The sequence below is a fragment of the Juglans microcarpa x Juglans regia genome, chromosome 3D (genome assembly GCF_004785595.1).
Source record: "Juglans microcarpa x Juglans regia isolate MS1-56 chromosome 3D, Jm3101_v1.0, whole genome shotgun sequence".
Taxonomy (NCBI): Eukaryota; Viridiplantae; Streptophyta; class Magnoliopsida; order Fagales; family Juglandaceae; genus Juglans; species Juglans microcarpa x Juglans regia.
Genome location: NC_054598.1, coordinates 34987704 through 34999141, shown reverse-complemented (window position 1 = coordinate 34999141; position 11438 = coordinate 34987704). Strand labels below are relative to the sequence as shown.

Here is an 11438-nt window from a genome sequence, read left to right as displayed (position 1 = left end):
TGTATTTCGTACCGGTCAAAATACCGGCCGTACTGGCCTATATTTCGGCCTGTACCGGCCTCTATTTATTTTTTTCATTTTTTCAAACTACAAGTTTATTTTTTTTATCCCCAATTCACACTAAGCTATTTATAATTTTTATATATATGTATTTATATATAATTTATTTATATATAGACTATTATTTTAGAATATAATTTATATATATTTATATATATAATTTATTCATATATCGACTATCCCGAAACAGTACACGAAACGATACCGGTACTGAAATATTTCATTTCAGTGACTTAACTGATACGGCATCCGATACGGTATTCAAAACATTGCGTTTTAACACTCTGGGGAGGAGAGCGTCGGCGACCATGAGGGAATTGGGAAAATCTTCGGATTTATGGGTCTCGAGAATGAGTTTGTGGACGGCGAGAGATGGGTCGGAGGGGTACAGCAGTGGGGCCAGAAGTGAAACCCAGTGGACGGTGAGAGACAACCATTCGAGAGGGTGGGAGATGACCAGATTGTAAAGGAACGGAGTGTTCTTCTTCCATACGGCATAGTCATCCTCCCTCTTATTCTTCTTTATTTTTTCTTCTTCATCTGATTTAGCACCGGTTTCACGCTGGCAGTTGTATATAAAAGAATTGTAAAGTAAAAGAATAAAATGAAGTCAAGGTCTGATGGGATCTACTTCTCTGTGTGCCACGTCTCTATCCTCACAAAGTAATATACATCTCCATCGGCACCTCTCTTCCACGCAACGAACAACTCACTGAAAGTGATACCTATAAATTGAAGTGTCTCACTTTTTCTTTCGAAAATAATAAATCAAAGCAGACATCAATTTTTTTCTCTCTCTCTGTGTCTTCAACGGAGGCTTCAGTGGGCAACCGCCATTTCACTTGCCTCGAACCCACCATGAAAGGTGCGGTTCTTACCTTCAATCCGGTTCCCAACTGCCAGTACTGGTCCGACTCCCCGGATAGTGCGCATGCCTTGAAACAAGTCGTGACGGCGGAAGATTCGTCGAGCGAGGAAGAGAATGAAAAAGATTACAGAGAATTGATACAGGAAGGGAACGGCGAATTAGAGCAGTCGACCGTGGACCCGCGAGACGAGGCCACGGCCGACAATTGGGTGGAGCGCAACCCCTCAATGGTCCGGCTCACGGGGAAGCACCCCTTCAACTCGGAGCCGCCCCTGACTCGGCTCATGCACCACGGGTTCATCACCCCGGCGCCACTCCACTATGTGCGCAACCACGGGGCGGTCCCCAAGACCAGGTGGGAGGACTGGGACGTCGAGGTCTGCGGACTCGTCAAGCGACCTGCCCGTTTCACTATGGACGAACTGGTCACCGAGTTCAAAACCCGCGAGTTACCGGTCACTCTGGTCTGCGCGGGAAACAGACGGAAAGAGCAGAACATGGTGAAACAGACCATCGGTTTCAACTGGGGAGCAGCCGGGGTCTCCACATCGGTGTGGCGTGGTGTACTGCTCCGGCATGTGCTGAGGCGGTGTGGGATCTTGAGCCGTAAACGTGGGGCCCTCAATGTGTGCTTCGAAGGGCACGAAGACCTGCCAGGTGGAGGTGGGTCCAAGTACGGGACGAGTATTAAGTACGAGGTCGCCTTGGATCCGTCGAGGGAAATCATGTTGGCGTACATGCAAAACGGTGAGCATTTGTCTCCGGACCATGGGTTCCCGGTGAGGATGATCTTACCGGGATTCATAGGTGGACGAATGGTAAAGTGGCTGAAGCGGATTATTGTGACGACCAAAGAATCAGACAGCTATTATCATTGTAACGACAACAAAGTACTTCCCTCGCACGTTGACGCGGAGCTTGCTAATTTTGAAGGTGCCAGCTTTGCCCTTATTTCTACTACACATAATACTCCTCGCACGTGATCTTTGACCCATTTTTTCATACTTTTTGTTCAAATTGTCATCCCGCATCTCATTTCCTCGGACCTCAAAAAATAAAGAAATCTATTATTTGGTCAATGATAAACAGGAAAAAATTAAAAAAAGAAAGAGGAAAATGAATTGGAAGAATGACCTAAAATAACTCGAGATTTAGGGTGGAATGTTGAGTTGAGATGAATTTTTTTTAAATAATAGTGAGTTGAGATGGTAAAATAAGTTTTGCAGAATCTATTAAAATGGGTTTAGATGTTAAAATGAATTTAAATATATTTATAAAAATTTAAAAAAGGTTGTGGATTCTGTGTGTAAAGTGGTGTTGAATTGAAAAAAGTTTTGAGTCTCATGTGTAAAGAAGTTTTGAGCTGAAATGAATTTAATAATTTGAAAGTTAAGTGTTTGGATGTTATATTCAACTTATAAAAATTAGACTGAAATAAATTTATTTCAGTACAGTCCACCAACCAAATGGGATATTGTTAAAAGAATTTATAAAAATCATTTTCCACTTTGAAAAATATGAGATCTTGACAAAAAGATTGAAACAAGATTTATAAAAATTGCATTTATTTCTTGATTTTCTTGTAAAATTAATATGAAATTATAATCTACATATATTTTTATTTCTTAATTATAAGGGTTTCAAGCCTGAGTTTTAACAACCTTTTTCATCGATCATGTGTCGACTCATGCATGAGACTGCAGATGTAATATAAAACTTGGTAATTTTTCTAAAATTAATTAGTTGCGTTTGCTTTCTTTAATTTGGTTTATGCAGCTTGGTGGTATAAGCCGGAGTATATTATTAATGAGCTGAACATAAACTCTGCGCTAACGACGCCATGTCATGATGAGATATTACCGATAAATTCGTGGACGGCCCAAAGGCCGTACACTTTGAGGGGCTACGCGTACTCAGGTGAGTTGCGGAAGTATAATTACATTTTTACGTACGTACTCTTTAGTTCACATGGTTTCCTGATCTAATGGTTACAAATTTTGATTACGAGCTAGAGACATAAAAAAAAATTATATAAAATAAATCAACACAAATAGATATAATTTCATAAAATTCGTTAGATTTAATTTATAATAAAAATAATTTTACAACTTAATGTATCATATCAGTTTATAAATTTATTTTTATATAATCTCTTTATAATTAAAATATTTTTCTTATTATCGATGAAGCGCATTAAATAATACTGCACTCTTTCCGTTTTCAAGAAAAAGCTGAATGTGTTTTGTTTGGAGGCTTTTGGCTTACATCAAGTCCGACGTTGGAACTTGGAAGTTTAATTTCTAATGATCCTATATATATATATATATACACAAATATCTTCTTCCATAAGTAAGGAGCTTTGAGCAGACTAGAATGATCTTTTGATCAGGAGGTGGGAGGAAAGTGACTCGTGTCGAGGTGACTGTAGACGGTGGAGAGACGTGGCGAGTGTGCGGGTTGGAGCACCCGGAGAAGCCGAACAAGTACGGCAAATATTGGTGCTGGTGCTTTTGGTCATTGGAGGTGGAGGTGTTGGATCTGCTTGGAACCAAGGAGATTGCGGTTCGAGCTTGGGATGAAGCCCTTAACACTCAGCCCGAGAAGCTCATATGGAATGTCATGGTACGTCGTATCATGTCGACCATGCACTTGTCTAGTTTCTCACACTTTAGTGGTCCAGTTGTATTTGCTTGATTGGAGTAGGCACGTTCCTCATTTGGCTGGTTTGGTGTTCGTCTCGTCTCATCATGTATATATATTCGCTTTTAATTTGAGATTGCGGTTCGAGCCTGGGATGGTTCGAGCCTGGGATGAAGCCCTTAACACTCAGCCCGAGAAGCTCATATGGAATGTCATGCTATGTCGTATACCATGCACTTGTCTAGTTTCCCACACTTTAGTGGTCCAGTTGTATTTGCTTGATTGGAGTATGCACGTTCCTCATTTGGTTGGTTTGGTGTTCGTCTTGTCTCATCATGTATATATATTCGCTTTTAATTTGAGATTGCGGTTCGAGCCTGGGATGAAGCCCTTAAGACTCAACCCAAGAAGCTCATATGGAATGTCATGGTACGTCGTATCATGTCGACCATGCACTTGTCTAGTTTCTCACACTTTAGTGGTCCAATTGTATTTGCTTGATTGGAGTATGCATGTTTCTCATTTGCTTGGTTTGGTGTTCGTCTCGTCTCATCATGTATATAAATTCGCTTTTAATTTGAGATTGTGGTTCAAGCCTGGGATGAAGCCCTTAACATTCAGCCCGAGAAGCTCATATGGAATGTTATGGTATGTCGTATCATGTCGACCATGCACTTGTCTAATTTCTCACACTTTAGTGGTCCAGTTGTATTTGCTTGATTGGAGTATGCACGTTCCTCATTTGGTTGGCTTGGTATTCGTCTCATCTCATCATATATATATTCGCTTTTAATTTGAGATTGCGGTTTGAGCTTGGGTTGAAGCCCCTAACACTCGGGCTCTTATGGAATGTCATGGTACGTCGTATCATGTCGGCCATGCACTTGTCTGGTTTCTCACACTTTAGTGGTCCAGTTGTATTTGCTTGATTGGAGTATGCACGTTCCTCATTTGGTTGGTTTGGCGTTCGTCTCGTCTCATCATCATGTATATATATATATTCGCTTTTAATTTGTATGAATGATTGCGTAAAAGTCAGAATTGATCACTACCATTGGTTTCTCATTCTCCTTAATTTCCGCCTCCGACAAAGAGTGGAGTTTCTCTGTTGATCCTGTCAAACCAACTTATCACTTTCACTACTGCATTATTGGGAGCCTTACTTTTTTGAAAAAGATGGATTCATGCATCTTTTAATGATTGTAAGCCGACCCGATTTTATTGATCTTTACATGACTTACAGGTGAATATGCTCAATTACTCATAATGGATAATGGGTAATTGTATTAAAATTTTAAAATGAATAAATATAGATAGAAGTTACTGTTAAAAGTAATTATTTTATACATATGATATGACATCATCTAGACTACATATTTTTCAAGTTTAAAATAAAAAAATAGAAAACTAAAAATAACTATATAGTGAGTGTAAAATGTATACTGCTATAGTAACTTCTCTCTAACATTACTCTTTTGAAATTCAAACATCAGTCCAGTCCTATATTACGCGTACTGGCCGGTGTTGTTAAAAATACCATCTTTAAAATAAAACAATGAAATATCTTTGGAACTTGATCAGGCTCGTGGGGCACTAATTTATGCTAGAACAAATTGCAAACAGGGAATGATGAACAACTGCTGGTTCCGGGTAAAAATAAATGTGTGCAAGCAGCCACACAGGGGAGAGATTGGAATCGCGTTTGAGCACCCGACTCTCCCCGGCAACCAGTCTGGCGGATGGATGGCCAAGGAAAAGCACCTTGAGAAATCATCCGAATTTCTCAAGAAGAGCGTCTCATCACCCTTCATGAACACGTCCTCAAACATGTACTCAATATCTGAGGTCAACAAGCACAGCTCGGCCGAATCAGCTTGGATCATTGTCCACGGCCACATCTATGACTGCACCCGGTTCCTCAACGATCACCCCGGTGGTGCTGACAGCATTCTTATCAACGCCGGCACCGACTGCACCGAAGAGTTCGACGCCATTCACTCCGACAAGGCCAAGAAGATGCTCGAGGAATATCGAATAGGCGAGTTCATTACAACGGATTATGCCTCCGACTACTTGACCACCTCTTCGCCCAACAGCTCAGTGCATGGCGCCTCGAACACATCCCCTCTCGCCCCCATCAAAGAGACTGCGCCGCTCAGATGTGTCGCGCTAGTCCCGCGTGAGAAAATCCAATGCAAGCTCATGGAGAAAAAGTCAATATCCCATGATGTCCGGCTCTTCCGGTTTGCATTGCCGTCCGATGACCAGGTCTTAGGTTTACCGGTAGGGAAGCATATCTTTTTATGCGCTACCATAGACGAGAAGCTGTGCATGCGGGCTTACACTCCAACCACCAATGTTGATGAAGTCGGATACTTTGATCTAGTGGTTAAGATTTACTCAAAAAGTGTGCACCCGCAGTTTCCAAATGGAGGGCTTATGTCACGGTACCTAGACGCACTTCCACTAGGTTCGATTCTTGACGTGAAGGGTCCCTTGGGTCACATTGAATATACTGGCCGTGGTAGCTTTTCAGTTCATGGAAAACCCAAGTTTTCGAAGAAGCTAGCCATGCTCGCCGGCGGGACAGGGATCACACCCATATATCAAATAGTTCAGGCCATTCTGAAGGACCCAGAAGACGAGACAGAGATGTATGTGGTCTACGCGAATCGCACCGAGGATGATATTTTGCTTAAGGAAGAGCTCGATGCTTGGGCTCAGAAACATGACAAATTGAAGGTGTGGTATGTGGTTCAGGAATCTAGAAAGGAAGGGTGGCAGTACAGTGTGGGATTCATCACGGAGAGTGTTCTGCGAGAGCACATCCCGGAAGGATCATCGGAGGGTACTACTTTGGCCTTAGCATGTGGACCACCGCCGATGATTCAGTTTGCGGTGCAGCCAAACTTGGAGAAGATGAATTATGATATCAAGAATTCGTTGCTGGTCTTTTAAAGGATGGAAAATACAATTTGTATATATCTTGTGTGGTCATCCCCTTGCATTCTTTCTCCTTCTTCTTGATCTTCTTTTGAAGTTTATCGAGGCCATAAAAAGGTTCAAATCAAATTGGTTGAATATTTGGGTTTTTAGGCTTTTTAATTTGGTTTCCTTCAACCAAAGGACAGATATAATTTCTCTCATGGTGTTAGATGTGAAATATATTTAATTAAAGGCAATTCCAAGGTTTAGTACCAATACTTTGAGTATTTGAAATGGTATTTGCAGTTGTGGAGTGCATAAGTGTAGCTTAATTTTTTTAAAAAAATGAATAAATCCGAAATTCACATGAAAAAAAAACTTTTTAATAGTAAACCAAACTATTTTTTAAAACGATTGAGTGACACTTGAATAATTTACGACTGTATGTAGCATCACTCATTCCCTATATCATAATGTGGAATGACCGTATGACATGAGAATCTTCCTCATAAATTAAACTCATAATTAATGTTGATTGATGTTGTACATCAGATTAATATTGTACATTAAATTATAAAGTAAATATAACACATCATATGAAGACACTCATAAGTTTAATTTTATAATCTCTTAATTTGTGGATGCATGACTAATTAATATTACTTCTGAAATAAATTAACCGTATATAGAATAAAGGTTTCTACTGATTTAATATTGATAAATTCTATACATTAGTTACTATTCATTTTTTCACCTCATATTTATAATTTTTTTTATAAGAAATGAGGTGTGAGGTACTAGTAAATAATAGTTGATGACAAGAATTTTTGTTTAATATTATTATATATATATATATAATCATGCAGTGACCGTTCAAAAGACTATTGAAAGAGATAAATTAATCGTTTAAATAATTAAGATTCTAATAGCCATAGTACTATAATATGTAACAAGGATATGACAGAATAACTTAAAAGGCTTTTGGGTTGAGATGCTCTTAAATTATTCGGTACCTACCTACCTCAGACTTGTAATTGGATGGTAGTGTTATTTTTTTTTATTTTTTATTTTTTTAATTGAAAATTTCAACTAGTTTGATGGCTGACGATCGCGATGAGCTCACGAACACGTACACTTCTAGAGGGGATTGATTGGACTTTACCTGATGACGCAACATCTAGGCCATGGCATTACCCTTTACAAGAAGGAAAAGGAAAATACTAGATTTTCCGCTGGAGCTTTCACTGGGAGCTTCCGTTGGGGGTGGTTTTTTAAATTTTTTTATTATATAAATATTTTTAATAATTTTAAATATTTAAAAAAAATTAAAAAAATCATAATATTATTAAAAATTTTAATCACGAAGTAAAATAAAAAATTATAAAAAATATTTTATATTTTACTTCATTATTAAGAAAGTATTTTTTAATAATTTGTTTTTCTAACTTTCAGATTAAGAATTTTTTAATGATATTTTAAATTTATTTTATTTTTTTAAATATTAAAAAGTATTAAAAAATCTATAAGAAAAATAATTTGAAAAAAACACATATAAAACAATACTACACCCCAGCGAGAGCCCCCATCGGGGATGTAGCATTGTCCTAAGGAAAAAGCTGTTTTGCGGTTTCAAGGTTACCGCTCTAGGTGACTACTTGGAATTTTTATTTTAATTTTAAATTTTTATTTAGTGATTAAGAAAATAATTTTAAGTGTATTGAGATATTTTTTATTTTTTAAAAATATTTAAATATATTAAAAAAATATGAATAGAAAAATGAAAAAAAAATTTACAAAACACACTATCGGTAACAATGAGCGGTACTACTCAGGCGGCAGAGTAGCATCGCTCTTACTAGGGGTGATAAACGGTTTGGTCAGATCGAAAGGACTTACCGTTTCGGTATGGACCAGATCGGACCAAGATTGAGACCGATCGGTCTCGGTCCCCGTTTTAGAGGATCGAAAAGTTTCGGTCCAGTCCACGATTCAGGATTTTTTCAGACCAGACTGGACCGGACAGGACCGAATGAAAAATAAAAATAACAATAAAAATATTTTATATATATTATTTATATAATAATTGTATAATTAACAATATAAAATTTTAAATATGTTATTAATACTTGTTAATATTTTATAAATTAACAATATTTTATATATATCTTCATCTAACATATCACTATTAACAATATAAAATTTTAAATATGTTATTAACAATTGTTAATATTCTATGAATTAACTAATATATAATATCAATTAGTTAATTATATAGTAATTATATAAATTAATAATGTAATTTTCATCTAATTTATTATCATTGGCCATATAAAATATTTTTTATTGAGTTTGTTACATAATCCACATTAATAAGTTACTTAGTTTAATTTAATATTTTAAATAAATTTTTTTTATTAATTGATTTAAAAAAAGAAAAAAATAGACCGGACCGAATGGACCGACCTACCGGTCCGGTCCGTATGAGTGTTTAGTCCGGTCTGGTCCAAAAAAATGATGGACCAAAAAAGTTTAGTCCATCGCCGGACCGGACCGGACTGGACCTGACTGACCGATTTGCACCCTTAGCTCAGTAGCTCTTACAATAATCTCGGCCTAATTAGGTACTCAACAAATAAAAATAATTAAAGTGTTGTTTTGGCTCTGACAAATCACATGTTTATGTGTGGTGTACGGAATGATAAGTAGAATTTTTTCTAAAATTAATACCACTTTTACAAACTTTAAAGCAAAAAATGATTTTAATAAATTATATTTGAACAATTTTCAACTTTATCTATCAATTTTCACAAACTCCAATAAATACTTATTTTATAGAAAATTTTATTCTAATTTTTCTTTCTTCTTTTCCAAAACCTAATCTCAAATAAATTTTCAAATATTTCCAAACATTAATCTTAGTAACCAAGCATCTAGTTGAGGTTGTTGATGTCGTGTTTTACGGCTTGGGCAACTCCACGCTGTGGAGGTCGGGACCTGGTTCCTGTTGAAAAAAAGGATAGGGGGCTCGGGGGCGTTGTAGCTTCGATGCTTAAGTTAGTTGTAGGGACAGAGAGAAAGAGAGAAATGATCAATCAAGGAGAATGAGAGTTGAAGTATTAAAGAGTGTGTACCTCACCCTTGGCTGTGAGAGGGGGTATTTATATCTGGCTGAGTTGGTCTCTAAAGGGGAGATAGTGGGTGTGCAGTTTTGTACAGGGGTCGGGTGTCCCTGCCACTTCCCTACTGCAATACAGACTTGTCAGACTTGGTTGCGGCTATCCCTGACATCCCAGGAGGCACGTCGTGGCGTGTCGAGTTCGAGGATGTATTAAATGAGGAGTGACTCTCTGTCGTGGCGTGCCCACCTCCATCCCATTAATGCGGTGTGACCATGTCAGTACCTGAGTGCAGGGGGGCTTCGTCTATGCTGCCTTCAGTGCTTGGGTGTCAGTGTCCCCCCAGACACCTTGATCTGATCCTGACACTTGGATCGTGGGTGGTGATCAAGAGCAGTCTGCACTCTTGACCGATCCCCACACGTAGCGCATCTTCTTTCCTTCTTTTCCCGCTATGAGCCTTCTGGGCCAGCATATCCCACACCCCCCAAGCGACTTGGGTCAGTTCGCTTCGACCTAGCCTAGACCCAGGAGATTACTCCTCTAAGAGCACTCTCATTGGATTAACCAAAGTTAAAGGACATTTTTTATGAATGTAAGAGAAATTTGACTTTTGGTTATTCCATTCACATAAATCTTCACATTGGAATAGTTATTTTTTCATTATATAATAATAAAATAATATAAGATGAATTTAGTTTTAGTTATTCACATCAAATCTCCACATTAGATTATACATTTATTCATTAAATAGTAATGAATAACTAATAATTTCAAAAATATTTAATTTTAATTATTAATTTAATTAATTTTATGATATTTTACTATTCTACCTATTATATATTAATTAATAATCATATTCTTATTAAATTAATATATCACTAACTCAAATTAATATATCAATTATGATAAAAATATGTGATAGAAAGAAAGGGAGAGAGAAATAATTAATAAAATATGTATTTGATGTATGTACAGTAACCTTCAAATTTGAAAAAACTTTTGAAAGTCATTGTAGCTAAAATCTAAATATTTAGAATTTAGCTAATCCAATGTGAACATATTTGGCTCTCTAATAGTTAAATACTTATTGGATTTAAAACTCTCATTGGATTAGCTAAAAGTTAAATCCAATGAGAGTGCTCTTATAACAGAGGAAATTCTAACGCATAGGATAATTGGTAGTGTTTACGCTTGACTTGAGCTCAAATAGGTTGGTTTGAATGCCTTCGAAGTGCACAAATAGATGACATATTTTTACACCACTATATATATTTTTTCTATACTTTTCAATCAAAGAAATGATATAAGAACATGCATTATTACAAGTCAAAATTGATAATAGAGAGAGAGGGGCTTTTGGCAACTATCGCCGCTTCTGAGAGTCGCGAGCTCGCGCGTCCGCACCATTCACATTGAGCCAAAGAGCGACAATAATCACTAATGGCCTCTTGGCCCCGGCGCGCCCTTGTTGTTTGGTGGTGGGAAAGGTCATACATATATATAGACATAGTGCCTTTAGTTTCCCTGCCCGCAACAACATGCATGTGCGTCTCCTTCAATTAACTTCTGCCCATTTTTTTGTTTGTTTTGTACAGAAAGATTACAGTTTTAAGGTATCAACCAAGCGAATCAGATTCTGGTTTTTTCTCCTAAACTTGAACGATCATAGTGCTATTGGGCAAACGACGAAGACTATGTATATTATATTTTCCCATCAAGGCCCCGACTTATATATATGTGTGTGTATGCATGTATGTATGTATATATTGTACTGCCAATTTGTTACCTAATCCTTTAATTTTACATTTGTGTTTATCCTTTTTTCT

At 37.3% G+C, this 11438-nt stretch overlaps 1 protein-coding gene across 1 annotated transcript; it reads left to right on the top strand.

The window, feature by feature from the left end:
- The first annotated feature begins 789 nt into the window (after positions 1-789).
- Positions 790-6766, top strand: LOC121256676 (nitrate reductase [NAD(P)H]-like). Its single transcript, XM_041157530.1, has 4 exons — positions 790-1861; positions 2705-2845; positions 3318-3550; positions 5192-6766. Exons 1-4 carry the CDS (start codon positions 919-921, stop codon positions 6524-6526), a joined length of 2652 nt encoding a protein of 883 aa, XP_041013464.1. The 5' UTR covers positions 790-918; the 3' UTR covers positions 6527-6766.
- Positions 6767-11438: the final 4672 nt, after the last annotated feature.

Coding starts and splice junctions, on each gene's coding strand:
- LOC121256676 (XM_041157530.1), top strand. CDS start 919: ATGAAAGGTGCGGTTCTTACCTTCAATCCGGTTCCCAACTGCCAGTAC. Junction 1,862..2,704: donor GGAGCTTGCTAATTTTGAAG/GTGCCAGCTTTG, acceptor TGGTTTATGCAG/CTTGGTGGTATAAGCCGGAG. Junction 2,846..3,317: donor GAGGGGCTACGCGTACTCAG/GTGAGTTGCGGA, acceptor TCTTTTGATCAG/GAGGTGGGAGGAAAGTGACT.